The 20,208-nt window shown below is 40.4% G+C and overlaps 2 protein-coding genes across 13 annotated transcripts in view; one reads left to right on the forward strand and one right to left on the reverse strand.

Moving 5' to 3' along the window:
- Positions 1 to 20,208, reverse strand: part of LAMB3 (laminin subunit beta 3) — a 171,173-nt gene that overhangs the window by 90,378 nt on the left and 60,587 nt on the right. The gene's annotated exons all lie outside the window — the stretch shown is intronic.
- Positions 1 to 20,208, forward strand: part of HSD11B1 (hydroxysteroid 11-beta dehydrogenase 1) — a 64,355-nt gene that overhangs the window by 18,715 nt on the left and 25,432 nt on the right. For 3 of the 6 annotated variants that reach the window (XM_082701820.1, XM_082701822.1, XM_082701823.1), the window contains exons 2-5: positions 17,517 to 17,630; positions 18,376 to 18,506; positions 19,217 to 19,328; positions 19,460 to 19,645. In XM_082701820.1, the coding sequence (XP_082557946.1) occupies positions 17,543 to 17,630; positions 18,376 to 18,506; positions 19,217 to 19,328; positions 19,460 to 19,645 (517 nt within the window). In that variant the 5' untranslated portion in view covers positions 17,517 to 17,542. Of the gene's footprint in view, positions 1 to 17,494; positions 17,631 to 18,375; positions 18,507 to 19,216; positions 19,329 to 19,459; positions 19,646 to 20,208 lie in introns of all 6 variants that reach the window. The other 3 variants (XM_082701821.1, XM_082701824.1, XM_082701825.1) reach the window with 2 other exon arrangements.

Consider the following 20,208-nt stretch of genomic DNA (forward strand, 5'->3'; position numbering starts at 1 on the left):
TCCTAATGGGAACCAGTGACTATGTGGTTTTTGACTCATGGCAGTGGCTTCCCCCAGGCAGGATAGGCCACTGTACTCTGGGTTTAGCCTGGAGGCATAGACATATTATTAAAACCCATCCAACCTTGCAAATTTAAAACCACGGCGGTGGGGTGTGGTGCCTGGGTGGCTCAGTGGAGTAAGCCTCTGCCTTCGGCTCCAGTCATGATCTCAGGGTCCTGGGATCAAGCCCCGCATCAGGCTCTCTACTCAGCAGGGAGCCTGCTTCCCCCTCTCTTTCTTTGCCTGCCTCTGCCTACTTGTGATCTGTCAAATACATAAATAAAAATCTAAGAAAGAAAGAAAGAAAGACAACAGTGGATATGTTCTGTTTCATTGGTATGAACATCTAGTGTTCATCTTTGTTCCCTCTTTGATACTGGAGGATGTCATTTGGCACATGGAAGCACTTGATAAGTACACAGTCAAAGCCCTAAATGACATTCAAAATAGCATTTCCCTATTAAATGCTGAAGTAACACGCATGCATAAAGCAGATTTACAAACTAGAATGGCATTAGATGTTTTAATTGCTGAACAAGGTAGAACTTGTGCTATCATAATAACATTCCAGATTATCACAAAAAACATTTCTGGGTTTCTAACTGACATGAATACTCAAATTGGCACTTAAAAGGATCCCTCTCTTTCTTTAAATGATTGGTTGAACCCCTGGACTCCAAGAGGATTTTTGCCAACTATCAAAGGACTTTTATTTGGGCTTCTTTTTTCTTTTTGTTATTCTAATCATGTTTGCTGTTTTCTCCCATGTCTCTCCACCTGGTGCAGAGACCCCTTTCCTGCCATAACTCAAGCCAACAGATGCTCCTTTCCACTTGGGAAGATCCAGCATGTGGTCTCCCTTGAATTTAGCTGCCTCTGCCTTTCATAATTCCTATATGTATAAACCCCCAACTGACCAATGTTGACCCACAGATAGGGATGTCTCCATCCCCATATTCATCAGAAGAAAGCTGCAGAAGATAAGACCTTCCACCCTCAGAAACCTTAAAGATTTAAGGGTCAAAATTATTCAGGGGGAAATGATGTGGGAAACAAGCAAAAGAAAAATTAAATTTCCTGGGACACCCAGGTGGCTCAGTGGATTAAGTCTCTGCCTTCTACTCCGGTCATGATCTCAGGGTCCTAAGATCAAGCCCCATGTCTGGCTCTCTGCTCAGCGGGGAGCCTGTTTCCTCCTCTCTCTCTGTCTGCCTCTCTGCCTACTTGTGATCTCACTCTCTGTCAAATAAATAAATAAAATCTTTTTAAAAACTAAATTTCCTTACTACTTACAGCCCATTGACAAGTCCTTGAAACAGGCAGAGTGACCTTCCTCTGGGAGCTTAATGGCCTCAATTGTTGACACTTTGCTAAGGGCAAAAGGAAATTTTTGCCTGACCCCTCCTCCACCCCCTCAACCCAATCTTCCACACCCCTGCCCCAGGATCCTGTGAGTCTACTTTAAACGTATAGAAATTCCTTTGGAAAACTTCCTTTGTCTCTACCCAAGAGACATGTTAGCAATCATCCTCCAAGCATATGGCCCACTGATACACATCTGAACGATCTCATGATTGAGTTTTTACTTAACAGTAATAAATGACATTTCCAAATAACAGCTAGCTCACTCAGGGTCCTGGAGACCTTATTTCCAAACTACCTTGGAGGTTTGTGCTTTCTCTAATCCCCTTCCAACTTAAAAATATAGAACTGGCCACTTTCTCACGACCCATGGGCACCTCTTTCTGCCCATGGGTCCAGTCCCTGTGCTTTAATAAAACCACCTTTTTGCGCTGAAGACATTCTCAAGAATTCTCTCTTGACAATTTGCTCTGAACCCCAATATTTCCACACCACAAGAGACCCAAGGCTTTAGCTAAAGTGGTTAAGAGGCATATAAGATTTTTCCTTTTTTTTTTTTTTGTTCTGTGTCCTAAGAGCTTGGCTTTGTGACCCGTGAGAATATTCTCTTTGGTCTCCATCATTTGAAGGATGTGTTTACCAGGGTACACCTTGGTGGCTAGCTGAAAAGACTAGAGATCGAACTCCGACTCTCTCTCTCTCCCCCTGACCTTTCATCCTGGGCCTTTCCACCTCTTAGTGGTGTTCGCCATGAGAGCATGTCTAGACCATAGGAACCTTCATCCTCTCAACCTTCATTGCTTATAAATGCTGGGAAGTCCCATTTCAATAGCACCTGCCTAGTATCACAGATGAGTGGCCTGTGACTGGAGGACTCTTACGATTCCGTAAGAGACTGAGATGCCTAAATTATAACCATAACTGCTATTTCTGCTTCTGTACCTTCGCTTGCTAGCCCATGAGGAGATGGAAAATTACCAGCAAACTTTCTAAAGGCACTCTGTAACCACACAACCCCCGCCCAGAATGGAACCTAGCAGAGTGGCCACTCCCGGACCCCCACTGGCCTCTGGGCCGAGAGATAACAGCCATCTGGCGCCAGAGAAACCCCCACCCAGAATTGGACGTGACAAAGTGACTGCTCCCGGACCCCCCACCCAGCTTTGGGTACAGGAGATAATAACCATCTGGCACCCCGGGCTTGACAGGGAGACCCCGGCCAATCCTGAGGTGACACATACCCTAGAGGTGCCAACCAAGCAGTTTGAAGAATGACAGCCCTTTGACCTAACCAATAATCTGTTCCCAGCCATTTCCCACTCTGTAGCGCGCCAGTCATATTATAGAGTTGCTGTTTGATTTTCCCGCGGTATGTAGTGATTTGTTAAGAGATACTATGATGTATGCTAAGTCCCTGCCTCCCCAAAAATAGTGTATAAAAAGTGCTGTGATCCTGAGCTCAGGACCTCTTAGTGTCACCGGCAACGAGTGCGCGGAGGTCCGGGTTCGAACTGGTAATAAACAACCCTTGCTGTTTGGCTTTGACTCTGGACTCTGGTGGTCATCTTTGGGGGGGAGGGGGGTCTCGGAATTTGGGCACAACAAAACCAGACACCATCCTTACTGCCTGTGCAGTGAAGACCTTTTCTTTCTCAGACTAATCTTGGGAGTAAATTTTGGATCATGGCGGCTGCACCATCTATGCCCTCTTTGAATGACACTTGTGTCTTTGGTTAAGCCATTAAAAGGTGTATTGGTTTGAGTTGCTATTAATAGATCCTACTCCTCAATGTCCAGGTGATGGATTCTTTAAATTGGCTCTCTTTAGAAGAAAAATATTTTTTATAGAGAGCTCCCAATTGTCTTATTAGTATAACAGCTAACCTTAGGGAGTCCTTTGACAAGATGCAAGAACAGAAATTAGACTTAGCACAAAAATAAATGCGCACATCCAATGCAAATTTTCCTAAAATCTGCCTGTTTTAACTTCCCTTTCCCTACAAGATGTCCAGGGAGCATCCAGCCTATTCTCTGGGTTCAAGGTATGCAAGTTACTTATATAAATGCTGAATGCCAGGAAATGAACTTAATAAAAGTACCCAAGGTTGGCAGTGAGGCTGGCTTTGATCCTACATCCCTGGGCTAGATGTATAAGCAGGATCTGCCAGCTTTAGGCATTCCTGTGCCATGTCCTAGGTGTGTCCTAGATCCCCCACTGCAGAAGAATTATTTTGCCTGGACAGCAGCAGATCTTTTAAATTATAAAGACTTTCCCCCACCCCCTCCTCAGAAAATCCTACCAAAGTTAGAGAGGAATTGGTTGATGACTATTCATAACCTCCCTTCCACAGAGGAAACAGGACCAACATTTCTCTGTAGCCCTCCTACAAATGACCTCAAAAAGCTAATATTCAGGGAATAATAGAAGCCAAGGTTAAATTTTGTACCCAGAAAAAAGGCTTTTGTTGAAATGCTTTATATAGACTCTACAAAGGCATAAGTCTTTTGATTCCCATTTTACTTAAAAATCCCCTGATATAAAGAAGCAAATTTAGTTTAAAAAGCAGGCCAGTCCCTTGATATTCAGGCTGTAATCCAGTTCTTTGGGGGAATTAGAAACAACTGTCTTTGTCTTACAAAGCTCTACAAAACCAGAAATGCAACTCTAAAAATAAAAGTCAAAGCCCACCCATCTTTACTAATCCCTAAAACTTGCCTCTTCCTCTCAAAAGGATCGTAGATATAGACACAATATCAGAACAAAATTCCCCTGTATTAAAAAAGGGGGGGGGTAAATTTTTGATAGCAATTTCCCTGAAATTTGAGGGGGGAAAACATTTTTCATTCTTTCTCTGTCCCTTGAAATTGTAAATATTATCATGTCTTTGTAAGGTAAATACAGCCCACTGTCACCTGAGACTGAAGGAAAAAAGGGAGGGAGGAAGGCTTTTTGAAATAAAAACTGCTAAAATGGCTCTTGTGCCCAGCCTCCAGCATCTCTGATAATAGGCAGATATGCACCCAATCTCTACCTCGGAAAAATTTTGGATATTTACTCTGTGCCTTTGTGATGCAAATCTTCTACTCCCATCTTTCATGGGACCTAAGAGCCATTCTTTGAAATACAAAAATAAGAGAGTTTTTCATCAGGGGGAAAAAAAAAAAATAGAGGGAGGTATTTAAAAATTGGGTCTTCCTGTCCTCTCCACAAATATTAGTAAAAATAAAAGCTCTAAGATTTTGTTTCCATCTGAATGTGTGTCCATATGTGTTGTAAATATGAGCTATTTTCTCTACCTCCAGGTGGTATTGCTAAAATTAATTTGCCAAAGAGCTCTTTTAGTTGAAGGCAAGCATTTGTAAAACTTGGACATTCTAAAACTCAGAGAGAGAAACTAACCCAAATGTTTTTCCGGTTCACATGATCTGGGAAAATATTCAGTATTAAAAAGCCTATTTGAAGTTGTTTATCTAATTAAAATAAACATATCTTTAGAGTTATCAGCATTAAATGTAAAACTTTTATTCTGCCTACATTTACTGAAAATCAAATAAGTTCATGCTACATCTCTATTGCAAAATTTGTCAAAAGAAAAAAAAAATCTTCAAATAATCATTGACTTTATCTAATGCCTCATGACGTTTTGTGGGTAATCTAAACACAATTGTTAAGAACAAGTAGATTAAATGGATGTAAAAAGAGAAAAGGTTTGTAGGTAAACTTTTAAATAGCTTCCAAAATCTTTAATAAGTTGAAACTTTACAAAGTTTTGCTAAGTTAAATGACACATTGCTAAATTTGTTAAATATCTATATCATTTCCAAACAAGAAAAAATAATAAAAGATTAAGTATTTAGTTTTGCTTAATTACAGAGAAACTAACGATAAATTCAGGTCTGCTAGTAAACATGATTTGTGCTTTATTGAAGGGTTGTACTATGAAAAACACACACTTCTAAAAATTTTAAAATGTATTCATAAATTTGCCAACCTAAAGAAGACTGGTATAACAGTTCACAAATTGCTTACTACTTAGATTTCTTTAGAAATTAAGATTTCTAAGAGAAAATTTTTAATAAATATAATTAAGACTACTGAAAATAATAAAGGAAATAACTTTGTATGCAAGGAAAGTAAGATGTGTGTCTGGGGATAAAAAAAAAAAAGAAGAAGAAGAAGAAGCATGAGGAATGGGAAAACATTTTTGTTGAGGGAAAAGAAAGTAATTTTGTCCTAAAGTGAGGCTGGTTATTTAAAGAAGGAAGACTTAGGACAATATCCGAGTGTAAAAATGTTGCAGGTTTATGGAAAAGAAATCTGGAAAGGAATTTTATGTGTCATTAGTACTGGCTAAGATTAGAGTCAATTTAAGTTAATAGATGAGTTTTAATATTAAAAATACACTGACGTAAAATCAAAATTTTGTCTTTCTCTTTGATAAAAGGACAAAGTTTTCTTGAACTATTGGTCTGCTCTTAATAAGAAGTGGCAAACAAAAGTTTTTCTTCACCTTTAAAGTTACCTGCCTAGAAAACAAGCATCCTGTGTTTTCCCAAAATAATTTCCTATATTTATCAAGTCTGATTACTTAAGAAAACTGAGTGCTAATATTTAAAAGGCTAAATTTTGCTTACAACTATTTAACCTTTTGTATTTTAAATCTTCTATTGTCAATTTGGTGAAATACATAATAAAATAATGTTTCATAATAATTATGATCCCAAAATGAAATTCTAAAATGAAATCTTTTGACCAGAGCACTCCTGGAACATTTCAAGGATTTTGTAAGAAATTAAATTAAGTAGGCTTATTTGGCATGTTAGATTACATGGGGAGCATTGTCAAATAAGTGTTACTAAACCCTCTTGGGTTATATTTATATAGATATTTTATTAAACTAAGTATTCTAAAAATTGTATGAAACTCCTAGAAATCCGATGTCCTGGTATGTTATCTTCTTAGAGTGTTGTGTGTCACAGAAATAAACAAATTTCTCTGTCCATTGCATTGTAATGAAGTCTAATCAGATCTTTAACCCTGGTCATTTGTAAGTCTTTTCATTTAAAGTTACTGTTTCATTTCAATGCTATTGCCAATGTATTTCATCTTAAGTGAGACTGAGAAAAAAATTCTGAGTACGAATTTCTGATAACCTTAAAATCGTAAAACTGAACTAGGTAAGAATTTCCAAAACTAGTGGTAAAACTGGAATCAAAGAATTAACAACTTGGGGACTGAATAAGAAGACAACTATCATTTTTATGACTTTTTGTTTACATCATTGATGACATTTTTAAATATTTTGTTTTTCCACATTTCAGGAAACTTTTTCTCTTAAGCTGACTCACCTATAGCAGTGTGAGAAATTATACCTTTGTAATCAGAATTGAAACATTTATCTTTTCCTCCCTACCCTGTCCTTCCAGAATTTAAAAGCTCTCCATGAGTGTTCTTTATATTTTCATGGCAATATATTTACTTGCATAAGTTTACTAAGAAACTGTTCTCCTTGTAACAAGATACAAGGAAATCGGAAACATTGGTTATATTACCAAGACTTTGACTGAAATTTCGTATTTGAGGGAGACATGCATAGACCAGACATAGATATGACCCCACAACTTTAAGGAACTAAGGCTGACTTTATGGAGGCAATAAAGTCCCTTGGAAATATCAGCCTGGTACCTTGCTTTCAGAGTTCCCAGCAGGCTATTTGGTGAGTAAAGTCATTTTGTGGCAGGTACAGGATCCTCAGGATATTTGGGGGACCTCAAGAAGAGAGGAATTAACCCAAGTCCACAAGTATTGCAGGCAAAGTCTGATGACAATATATGACTTAGTCTCTAGCCTCAAAAGATTAAGAATTCAATCTAGATACCTCATGAAAACTTACAGCAAAGCAAGTTTTTTATTTTTTATTTATTTAAGTAATCTCTACAACCCCTATGGGACTCAAACCCATGATCCCGAGATCAAGAGTTGTACAGTCTACCAACTGAGCCAGCCAGATGCCCCAAAGCAGGTTTTGTTTTGTTTTGTTTTGTTTTTTAAGGTTTATTTATTTATTTGACAGAGAGAGATAGATCACAAGTAGGCAGAGGGGAAATAGGCTCCCTGCTAAGCAGGGAGTCTGATGCGGGGCTCAATCCCAGGACCTTGAGATCATGACCTGAGCAAAAGGCAGAGGCTAAACCCACTGAGTTCCCCAGGTGCCTGCAAGGCAGGTTTTTAAAAAGCCTTTGTGGCCAACTGCTATTCTCTGCACTTAGGTAAATAATCAGGTCAATTGTTTTTTGTTTGTTTGTTTGCTTGCTTGCTTGTTTTTGAAACTAGACTTATTTTGCAAACAAATTATTAGTCTGGCTATCTTTGGTAGAAATCGGGGTGACGGTAGAGAGAAAATAGGTTTCAACAACAGACCTGAGCAACTACAGATTCTGATACTGTACAATATAAACTAGACCAGAACCTGATTTCTTCCAGTGTCCTCCAATACCTGGCTACAACCCTTCAAAGTAAAGTTTTTTATTTTTCTCCCATATCCTGAGTTAGATTCATTTGAGAACTAAAATGCCCTTTGTCCTGAAGCCCTGCAAACTAAGTACAAACAACTTGATATAAACTTCAGAGAAATCACCACAACAGCTCACATATAGGCAATCTTCATGCCTGCTGCTTTGTGGGCAAAAATATCACCGAAGACATTCAAACTACAAACCAGGAAAATCTGTCACTGGCTGCTGTCACACTATTTGAAGATGCTTCAAGCTTGACATCTAGAAATTTTCTCTCAAGAGAAATTTTCCCTCAGAATTCAGAAACTGGTTTATAACTTGATTCAGTCATTAACCATTGTTTTTTGTTTGATTTCATTGAAATGCCTCTTATTTAATACCTCATTGCTTGAACCATAGGCCTAACTTTGAGGACACACCTCAAATACCTCCTCCTGAAATGATTTTAACTAAACTGATCTATTGCTGAGACTGGTTCAGTGAGCTTAGACAATCTACAGGCTCAACTTTTACAAAGGCCAGGAAAGTTTCAGAGGATGGAACTGCAGACTGCCCCAAGATGGGCCACTTTGACTTAAACATTATTTTGAGTTAAAAGCAGTTAAAACCCAGCAGATTCAGAAAAAGCTCTTTATCTCCCCCTCAACTCCCTGCTTCTACCCAGAAGAGAGCTAGAGGGGAGATTCCTCTTTACCTAAGAAACTTATCTGCATAATGGGGCCATCTTTGCTTTCCGAACATCTCCTTTCACCCTTCTGCTAATGACTCCCCCCATCTTTTGTATCCTCAGACTCCTAGCCCCCTCCTTAGTTCATATAAGTCTCATGTTGCCTCACTGTCTTTGGAATTCCATGTCTGCGGATTCCCCATATGTATAAAACTGTTACATTAATCTCCCATTAATCTGTCTTTTCTCAATTTGATGATGAGTCCAGCTAGAACAACTTTGAAGAGCAGAGGAAATTCTTCATGTCCTCCACAGCCTCCACCACAGACTTCTACCATATCACTAGTAACTCTTTATACATTTCATTTACTTCCCTGTCTGTCTTCTTCTGGGACTTAGAAAGCATTTTATTTGCTTTTCATTCATAGGACTTGACCCATAGTAAGTACTAAATAAATGTTAGCAGGTGAAATCTCCCTTCAGCCACCATAGGGCATATATATCCCTTTTCCTCCTTCCTACTTAGGGCCCTTTTGGGGGCTGTCTATGGCCAGGCTGCTGGTTTTCATTGTGTGAAAGTGGATGAGGTAGTCTGACCTCTGCTATCAATAGCTATGGTCAAGAATGTTTTGCTGACACCTAAGGCCCAGTATCCCAGTGTTCCCAAAGCTCTGTGCCACTTCTGGGATCGCCAGATAAAACACAGAATGCCCAGTTAAACCTGAATTTCAGATAAACAATGAATACTGTTTTAGTATAAGTATATCCCATTCTGTGGTAGGGAGGGAAATTTTATCACCCCAAGATATGTCTTTTTCACACATTGATTATTCTAATTTGGTTATTTTTAATAAACTGTGGGCACAAGAGAAGCTCTGAAAAACAAGTAGAAGTTACCTTTTTTGTAAGAGATATTTATATGTATAAGGGAAAAATCTTGATTTGTAAGGGTGTATCCTTCAGTACCAGGAGGAAGGAGGTGACTCTAAATATTCTAGAAACTGTTATCAATGGAGAAAGCAGGGACTTAAATCTGCATAATAACCTTATACTTGACTACTATGCTTTTCCTGGTAACTTAGAGCTGACTCCCCACACACAACATCTTTTGTCTTTAGCTGGAGATAGTATTTCACGGGTAGCTTCAGCCTTTTCAGGGTGTTAGTTTCCCTGGATCTCTCCCAGGTATATAGGAGGCATACATGTTATTAAACTTCAGTTTTTACTTTCTCCTGTTAATCTGTCTTAAGTCGATTTGATTCTTAGACCAGCTAGAAGAACCTTAAAAAGCAGAGGAAAAATTTTCCTCCCTGACACATAGCCCCAAAATGTATTTGTTGTGTGTGTATAAATATATATATATATATATATATCCATAGTTTATATATATTTATTGATTATATATATCCTAAAAAACATATTCTGCAGTTCAACTTTAACGGGGTGTCCTGGATTTCTATTTGTTAATCTGGCAAACCTGCTTCCCACCAAAGGGAAGTGGCTTCTCTCTAATGCTGAAGGCATGTGAACCCTAAAGAAACCCACCCAGCTGAGGCTGCCATGCCATCTTGATGGGCTTCCTGAAAGCTGGACTGAATGACCAAGTAAAAACACAAGATGGGCCAAAGCTCAAAAGTGTGAGCTGTGTGGGCTTCTTCCACTGCTCCTCATGTGCTACCACTACTTTACCAAAGTTGCCAGAGAATAACTTTTTTCACTTACTGTAGGTGGGCCCTATCTCTCCTCCATGCTCAGATGCAAATCCATGGAAATTAGGCCAAAGGAAAAACCTGAAAAACTGCAACTACAGCATGTTTAGAATTGTCTCTGCCCCACTCCCACTGAGGGGCAGGGATCAGACCACGCTTCGGGCCTCATCAGGTACCTGTTCTTTCCCAAGAGGATCTTGGCTCTCCCACACAAATGGATTCCAGGTGATCTGCCCCAACATTCTCCTGGCCACAGACCATATGTGACAGGTGAGGGCAGGACAGCATACACAGGGCAGTTTATCACATGACTAGTTCATTTTCCTTGACTTTGAGATTTCATTAGTTAGAAAAGGTGAGAAAAATCTGTCCCTTAGGAGCAGGGTGATGCAGAAGGGTTGACAAAGAACTTCTCCCCCACACCTCATTAGATATACAGGGGTGGGGGGGGGGAGAAAGGGGGAAATGTGTTATTAGAAGGAAACTGTGTTATTAGATAAAATGATATAAAGTGGTGGTTGTGTCCATAACTTGGAACAAATTGTGGCAGCCATGCGCAGATTGAGTTCCTAAAAAATCAGACCTGAGAACCTGAATGGGTGGGAAAGGTAAAAAGAAAGGGAGAATTTTATGCATTTTAATATGATAAGCTCCTTTCCTGTTTCAGCATGTTGTCGGTGTTTTCCCAGGGAAGGGAGAATCTCCAAAATGAAAGGGTTCACCCACCTTTTACTCAGAGGTCTTCCCACTCTTCCCCTGGTGGGGTTAGTTTTCAAAAAGAAGAGACCACTTAACAAAGCTACTAAACAGTCCTGAAAACCCCCCATAGCTGCTGCTGCCTCAGAAATGACAGGTGCACCTTTTATGAGCCACATCTTATACCAAATATCCACATCTTATGCCAAGTGCCAAATGCATAGAAATTCCTCTTTGGCTGCCTCTCTTCACAGTACTACCACCCACGAATATATTAGTCCTCTCAGATCTGGCCCATTCCTTAGAGTTACTTTCCCATTCAATGTCCTGCTCTTCTCCCCTTCCTACTTCTTGACCCATATATTCAGGTTGAGAATGATCAAATCAGAATTCCTTGCTGGGCTGGGACATGTGCCTCCAGCTGAGAGGGACCCACTTTGCATTTTTTAAAACTGCCAGGTTGTATTTAGGTATTTCATGGGAAGCCTGCTCTAAAGTGTATGTGGGCCAGCTAGCTTCGTTGCCATGGCAGTGAAAGGAATTTTACTTGAATGGTGAAAAATATGACTCCAAACAATTGCTAGGTGCAACATTCATATTTCCTTTTGTTTTATTTATTTATTTATTTATTTACTGTTATTTTGTTGAGAACCACTAGAAAAGGAGTAGGGAGTGGGGCTAAAAGTTCTAACCAGAATGCTGAGCCCCAGTGATTTCCCTGGATAAATCAGGTTGCAGAAATACAGCAATTTTCTCATTGCTGCAGCATCTCAGATATACTAAAACAGCAAAGTTCATTGAATGTCTATTTTGGAGCAGGACTAGGGGGGAGATGGAAAGAAATAAAGACAAAAAGATCCAGTCCACATCCTCCAGGAGTTTATAAGCTAATAAGAGAACCAGGCATGAAGATATGGACATACCTTGGATCAATGTTTATTACATAGTCTGTTCAAAGTGTGGCAGTAATGCATCTCTGAGACCCTTTGGGGGGTTTGAAAGGTCCACTATTTTCATAATCATGCTAAGACATCATTTGCTTTTTTTCTTATTCTTTCATAAGTTTTCTAGAAGCTACAGGATGTGTGATAATACAAAGCATAATACATGTATACTTATATATTCTTGAAAAAAGTTCTCAGTCTTGGGTGACTGGCTAGCTCAGTTGGTAGAGCATGGAACATTGATCTCAGGGTTATGAGTTCAAGCCCCATATTAGGCACAGAGCTTACTTAAAAAAAAAAAAAAAATCTCAGTCCTAATTTCTTTTAAAGGAGCCTCCACTAATTAAAAAAAAAAAAGTTTAAGTAATCTCTACACCCAACATGGGGCTTGAACTCACAACCCCAAGATCAAAAGTCACATGCTCTACCAACTGAGCCAGCCAGGTGCCCCCTCATTCTCAATTTCTAATATATCAATATCAATAGTAAAACCACATATAGGCACACTTCATCTTATTGCATTTTGTTTTATTTGCTTTGTAGATACTGTATTGTGTTGTGTTTTTAGATATTGTGTTTTTATAAACTGAAGGTTTACATCAACCCTGGATCAAGCAAGTCTACCAGCAACTTTGCTAACTTTGTGTCTTTGTGTTACACTTGGACAATTCTCACAATATTTCAGACTTTTTCATTATTATATTTGTTATGGTCTATGATAACTGATCTTCGATGTTACTGATGTAATTGTTTTGGGGCTCCACACACTGTGCCTATCTAAGATGGCGAAATTAATAAATAGTGTTCCGACTCCTCACCAACTGGCTGTTCCCTCATCTCTTTCCCTTCCCTCAGGCCACCCTATTCCCTGAGACACAATATTGAAATCAGGCCAACTAATCACCCCCAGTGGCCTTTCAGGTGAAAGGAAAAAGTGAAAGGAAAAGTTACACATCTCTCACTCTAAATCAAAATCTAGAAATGATTAACCTTAGTGAAGAAGGTGAGTCAAAAGCCAAGGTAGGCTGAAAGCTGGTGTTCTTGTGTCAGCTAGTCCAGTTGTGAATTCAAAGGAAAAGTTCTTGAAGGAAATTATCAGTGCTGCTTTAGCTAATGCCCAAGTGATAGGAAAGTGAAACGACCTTATTACTGATATGAGTGGTCTGGATGGAAGTTCAAACAGCCATAACCTTCCCTTAAGCCAAATCCTGATCCAGAGCAGGGCCCTACGTCTCTTCAATTCCATAAAGGCTGAGAGGTGAGGAAGCTGCAGAAGAGGCAGAGGTTAGTTCATGAAGTTTAAGGAAAGAAGCCATCTCCATAACCTAAAAGTTCAAGGGGAAGCAGCAAGTTATCCAGAAGATCGAGCTAGGATAATTACTGATGGCTACAGTAAATAACAGATTTCTGTGTAGACAAAACAGCTTTCTATCTGAAGAAGATTCCACCTAAGGACTTTCGCAGCTAAAAAGGAAAAGTCAATGCCTGGCTTCAAAGCTTCGAAGGACAAACAAACTCTTTTGTTAAGGGCTAATGCAGCTGGTGACTTTAAGTTGAAGCCAGTGCTCATTTACCATTCTGAAAATCCTAGAGTCCTTAAGAATGATGCTAAATCTACTGTGCCTGTGCACTAGCTCTAACAACAAAGCCTGGATGACAGTTCACCCACTTACAGAATATTTTAAGTCCGCTGTTGAAACCTACTACTCAGAAAAAAGAAATCATTTTCAAAATATTACTATCCATTGACAATACACCTTGTCACCCAAGGGGCTCTTATAGAGACGTAGAATTAGATTAATGCTGTTTTCATGCTTGCTAACACGACATCCATTCTGCAGCCCATGGATCAAGGAGTAATTTTGACTTTCAAGTGTTTTTACTTAAGAAATACATTTTGGGATACCTAGGTAGCTCAGTCTGTTTAAGCATCTGCCTTTGGCTCAGATCATGATCTTAGGGTCCTAGAATCAAGCCCCACATTGGACTCCCTGCTCAGCAGGGAGCCTGCTTCTCCCTTTCCCTCTGTCCTTCCTCCTGCCCATGCTGTCTCTGACTCTCTCCCCCTCTCTCTCTTAAATAAATAATTTTTTAACGAAATACATTTCATAAAGTTATAGCTGCCATAGATAATGACTTCTCTGATGAATCTAGGCAAAGTAAATTGAAAGCCTCCTGGAAAGAATTCACCATTCTAGTGCCATTAAGAACATTCATGATTCATGGAGAGAGGTTCAAATATTAACACTAACAGGAATTGGGAAGAAGGCGATTCTGACACTCATGGATGACTTTGAGGCGTTCAAGACTTTAGTGGAGGAAGTAACAGCAGATGTGGTGGAAATAGCAAGAGAACCAGAATTAGCAGTGGAGCCTGAAGGGACGGGTGAATTGCTTCAATCTCATGAGAATACTTAATGGAGGAAGAGTTGCTTGTTATACGGGAGCAAAGAAAGTGGTTTCATAAGAAGCAATCTATTCCTGGTGCTGTGAAGATTTTTGAAATAACAACAAAATATTTGGAATATTGCATAAACTTAGTTGATAAAGCAGCAGCAGGGTTTGAGAGTCCTGATTCCCAAGTTTTGAAGGAAGTTCTACTTCTTTCTGTAGTATTATATGCTACAGAGAAGTCATTCACAAAAAAAGGAGTCGATCAACGTGACGATCTTTACAGTTGTCTTATTTGAAGAAATTGCCACAGCCACCCAACCACCAGCAACTACCACCCTGACCCCTCAGCGGCCATCCACATTGAGGGAAAACCCTCCACCAGCAAAAAGATGAAAACTAGCAAAAAACGCAGAGGATGGTTAGCATTTTTCAGCAATAAAGAACTTAATTAAAGTATAGATATTTTAAAGACATCATGTTATTGCACACTAAATAGATTGCAGTATAATGTAAACATAGCTTTTACATGCACTGGGAAACCAAAAACCTCATTGGACTCACTTTATTGTAATACTTGCTTTTTGGTGGGGGTCTGGAATTGAACCTGTAGTATCTCCAAGATCTGCTTCTAGACAAAAATGGAGAGCCTCGGTAATTTTTATAGATTGTAAAGGGATCCCAAGACCAAAAATTTGGAGAACTGCTAAGACTTCATATATCATCTACCATTACATGGTGTCCTCATTTCTCACAAACGCATTTTACCAGATAAAAACTGTTTCATAGAGTTCATGAAAATTACTTTATTGAATGCTTTTTCTGTATCCTTTTTCTCTAGCACAATAGCTAATTATTAAACTGTCTGTGTTTTCTTTTGTGCCTTTTTATGTCTACGTGGGTCTTTTGAGCAGCACAATGTGGACTTCATTTTTTTCGTTCAGCCAAAAATCAGCAATAGTTGATCGATTTGTTTTATGTTTTATCACCTGCAATTTTATCTTTATTTAAAAGAAAAAAGATTTTATTTACTTATTTGAGAGGGAGACAGTGAGAGAGCATGAGAGGTGAGAAGGTCAGAGAGAAAAGCAGACTCCCCATGGAGCTGGGATCCCGGTGCGGGACTCTATCCCAGGACTCCAGGATCCTGACCTGAGCCAAAGACAGTTGCTTAACCAACAGAGCCACCCAGACACCCTGCAGTTTTATCTTTTATCTTTACACTTGTTTTCCTCAAATATGCTTTCTTTAGTGCATCTTAAAGTCCTTTATTTTTTAAGATTTTATTTATCTATTCCACAGACAGAGACAGTGAGAGAGGGAAGACAAGCAGGGGGAGTGGGAGAGGGAGAAGCAGGCTTCCCGCTGAGCAGGGAGCCGGATGCGGGGCTCAATCCCAGGACCCTGGGATCATGACCTGAGCCAAAGGCAGAGGCTTAACCCACTGAGCCACCCAGGCACCCCTCTATCTTTCTCACCATTTCAGCAGCATCATATTTTAAAGTAACTTTTCATTGTTTTCTATAATTTTTCTATTAATAGGATAGTACTAAGAAAGTGCAACTTTAAATTTCCTTCCGTCTGGAGATGAAAATGGAGTCTAATCTGTAACAAGTCTTGGCAGCGTAAAGCCCTTTATAAAATTACGCATATATATCTTATAGTTCTGTCAGGATATAATGTAATTTCCCACTTGAATTTTCTTTCTTTCTTTCTTTCTTTTTTTTTTTTCTATTTGGTCCTCCATAAACCTTGAGCTCTAGCTAGCCCTCAACAGTTGTCAAATCTCCATTGTTTTCAGGAAGTGAACTTCACAGCTGTGAGCCTTTGTTGACAAATTATTTCATCTCCTCTGGGTCTTAAATTATTTCCCCTTACTCTGAAGTGAAAACTCAGTGCATGTTTCCATACACTGTACTTGGGCTTATAACTCAATTTCTCTTAATCTTGAGTGAATCCCCTGATCCCCACCCTTAACCCATATTCTTCCTCCCAAAACACGGGGACTTACTCTTATCCTAACATTTCCATGGTTTTCTCAACTCTAATTATAATTTGAAGAATTCTATATTTGCTCAGTGATGGGAGAATTGTTATGTTTGGTTAGTTGGTTTGAAGTTGAAAAACTTAACAATAATATATCTTAAATTCTCTTTTTGAGGATAGTTGCTTACTGAATTCTTGCTACAAACATACCAAAGTGGTTATTTCTATATTTCTGTGGTTATTTCTATAATTCTAAATTACTAGGGGTTTCCCCCTCTGGCCCTTTGATTGTTACTAGATCAGTCTTTAGCTGGATGTGGGCTTTGTGGGCTAATTCTGCTTCAGCGGTGCCAGTTCTGTTTGCTCCTGGGCCAGATCCCCTCTTTCTTACTTCTTCATGTATATTGTTCCTCTGTAGCATTTACAAGACCCAATTTAATAGCGTAGTGCCTTGTTGTTTTGTTTTGGTTTGGTTTTTGGCACTCGCTATTTCTTCTTTTATTTGCTGTTAAAGTAATAAGTGTACGTTCCGTTGCACTTGCCTGAGAGTCTTGAACCGGTCTTGGGTTTCCCGCCATCTGGGTTCTGGCTGGCTTGCATTCCCCTTTGATGTTGTAATACTTGTTCATTGAACTTGAGTGTAGGGCTTATAGGAATTGTTTGCTTTTTTTCCCCCCCAAGATGTGCACATTATTTTCTTAAGCTGATTTTTCTGTTTTGTGCTGTTATTTTTAATTGCTTCCGACTGGGAGGTGGGGACAAGAGTGAGATTTGGCTTGAATTTGGCTTGAATTTGCTATTACTCACATTTCCCCAGAAGCCCCGCACATACTTTCTCTCTGCCTTTGACATACCACTTTTGAAAAGCCGTTGATTCTTGGCATAAATGGTGTTAAGAGGAAGATGGGCCCTGGGTAGGGATGTTCAGGAATCCAGTTCTGTACAGTCATGAGCTTGGCCATCTGGAAGTCTCTTCTTGCTCAATGAAATGGAGTAAACATTGTCCATTATGAAATCCACCACACAGGCTGCCAGGGACGAATGGGATCCCACCCAAAGCCAATCGCTGCTCTGACAGGGAAATTGGCTAGCACTGCCTGAGACTACTCCAGCCTCCCCCGTCCCTGATGTCACAATTCAGAGGCTGCTGCCTGCCTAGGAGGTTGTAGAAAGCTCTGTAGGTTCTCTCTGTGTGTCCTACAGGGCTCCTCGGGCCAGGTATCTGTCTGATGGCTTTTATGAAAAAATATCTCCCCCCCATTCTGGGGTTCTTCTTGGCCTACTACTACTATTCCGCAAATGAGGAATTCAGACCAGGTAAGTACCAATGTATCTAATTTGGGAGGAATAGATATAAAAACGCAGGGGTGGCTGGAGGGTTTCTGAGGATCAGGATGAGTTCCTGAACCCCAGAGTTGCTGAACAAGAGGAAGCCTGAGATGGGACTGTATTTCTGTGTCTTCCAGACATGGAAGGATATGGATAATAGCAGTGTGGGGAGGGGTAAGCATGTCACCAACAGACTGCCAAATAGTCCATGCTTTATTTGGCACCCTTAATGGAAAGCAGTTTCAAATTCCCTACAAAAAATGAGGGTAATTCCAAAATTTACAGCACAGGCAGATAATCGGGCTCTAAGGAGGGACTGATAAGTGGGAGACCAGAAAGGACTCTGGAGTTGATGACTAAATAGTAGTGAGGGAAAATCCCTGGAATTTCTATGAGCACATGTGTTTTGATGACTTTTTGAGTCTTATTTCAATTGAGTAAAATTGGATAGTCCAGAAATGTCTGGAACTCCAGTGTCTTAGCTGAAGCCTCCGTCTATGGACATTTGTAAGAAGGAGAGCAAGAAGGCTTGTTTTGAGCAATCAAGCTAAGCCTCCGTTTTAAAGCATGTTTATGAAAGACTTGAACTGTTCCTTCATTGATTTTGCAGTTTGAGAAAAGTTGGTCTGGGTTCATAATCTTTAGACATTGAGGTAAGGTTGTCCACATCCAGAGTGGAAGGAAGACTGCCGCTGGCTTGGGTATGGCCCTCACTTCCTTTTGGGTTTCACAGAGATGCTCCAAGGAAAGAAAGTGATTGTCACAGGGGCCAGCAAGGGGATTGGAGAACAGATGGCCTATCATCTGGCAAAGATGGGAGCCCATGTGGTGGTGACAGCAAGGTCTAAAGAAACGCTAAAGAAGGTGAGGGTTCTGCACCCACAGACACATGTCACATACACATGCCAACACATAGAAACTGGCACACCCATCACAGGTACAAACACACACACATACACACACACAGGTTCAAACACCCACAGGAATATAAAGAGAATGCATTTAAGCTTTGATTCCTATACACACACACACACACACACACACACACACACATCTATCTCTCTTTTTCTATCTATCTACCTATCTATGTATCTATTCTCACAGACATGCCTATGCACACACATTTAGATCTGGGATCATGGATATATAGATATGTGCTCAGAGACCAAAATTCCAGTATCTACTCATGAATTCATATTCTCATCCCCATTCCGACTCTCGGACACATGCTTTCTCATATGCTCAGACTTACAAACCCAAGGATAGAAACATTCACAAACTTAGGGCTACTCACACAGAGACTACCATCCACACCAAGAATGGATTCACATACCTCTATTCACAGAAACTCATAAGCACATGTCATGAACTTAAACCCCAGCACAGTGATGACTTCTTTACTTACACCGTCGCTGAAATACTTCCGACAGAGGGCCAAGATTGTGTCAGGTGGCACCTTCCATTCTTACCAAAACAGGGTTCTGAGCAACTTCCCATTTAAACCCCCATTACTTCAGAGATTGCCCCCGAAGTCTGCAGCCAAGACTGACACCATTGCTGCTATGTCCCCGCAGGTGGTATCCCACTGTCTGGAGCTTGGAGCAGCCTCAGCACACTACATTGCTGGCTCCATGGAGAACATGACCTTTGCAGAGCAATTTGTTGCCCAAGCTGGAAAGCTCATGGGTGAGGCCGCTTCTCCTCCCTCCTCTACTGGACTCTGTTCTCAGGGTCACCAGGGAGCTTTGGGGAGGGGGAGAATGGGAGGAAAGGTATCCCCCCCAGATGGTTTCTCTCAACACAGCCATCTCTTGCAGGGGGACTAGACATGCTTATTCTCAACCACATCACCAACACTTCTATGAATCTATTTAGTGGTGATATCCACCTCGTGCGCAGAAGCATGGAAGTCAACTTCCTCAGTTACGTGGTCCTGAGTGTTGCTGCTTTGCCCATGCTGAAGCAGAGCAATGGAAGCATTGTGGTCGTCTCCTCGAAGGCTGGTGAGTGGGGCTGAGACCCATATGGAAGGCAGGAGTGGGAGACGTGCCAGTGGTGGTGTTGGGGGCTCTGCAGTGAATGTGAAGTTTTATCCATTTCCATGCAGAGGAGTAATACTCTATAAACTAGAATTTTAAATGTTCACCGTGCAAAATCAATCAATAAACCAGTCGATCGGTCAATCTTCCCAGTGATACTAAGCAAAAGCTGATTCACGGCTTGCTCCTGGGCATGAGGAAGTAGGCATCTGAGTATGAGGCTTGAGTGTGTCAATACAGTGGAAGCATGTGTGCTGAGTGAAAGAGACATTGTGAAGAACAAGTGGGACCATAAGAAATAAGGGGCTGTTCAAGGCAGTTGGGTTGCAAGGTCCCTGGAAAGAACAGAGAAAGAGCAGTAATTCAAACAAACTTGGTGGCTTGTGATCTACAAACAGAAGTCTAAAGGGACATAGAGAGACTGGGGGAGATACAGCTCACCTTGATCCTAAGGGAGAGAGACCTGGTCACGATGGATAGGATTTTGCTTCTGCCATAACCAAAAGCTATAGACTGGTGAAGTTAGT

The sequence above is a fragment of the Mustela nivalis genome (genome assembly GCF_964662115.1).
Source record: "Mustela nivalis genome assembly, chromosome: 16".
Classification (NCBI taxonomy): domain Eukaryota; kingdom Metazoa; phylum Chordata; class Mammalia; order Carnivora; family Mustelidae; genus Mustela; species Mustela nivalis.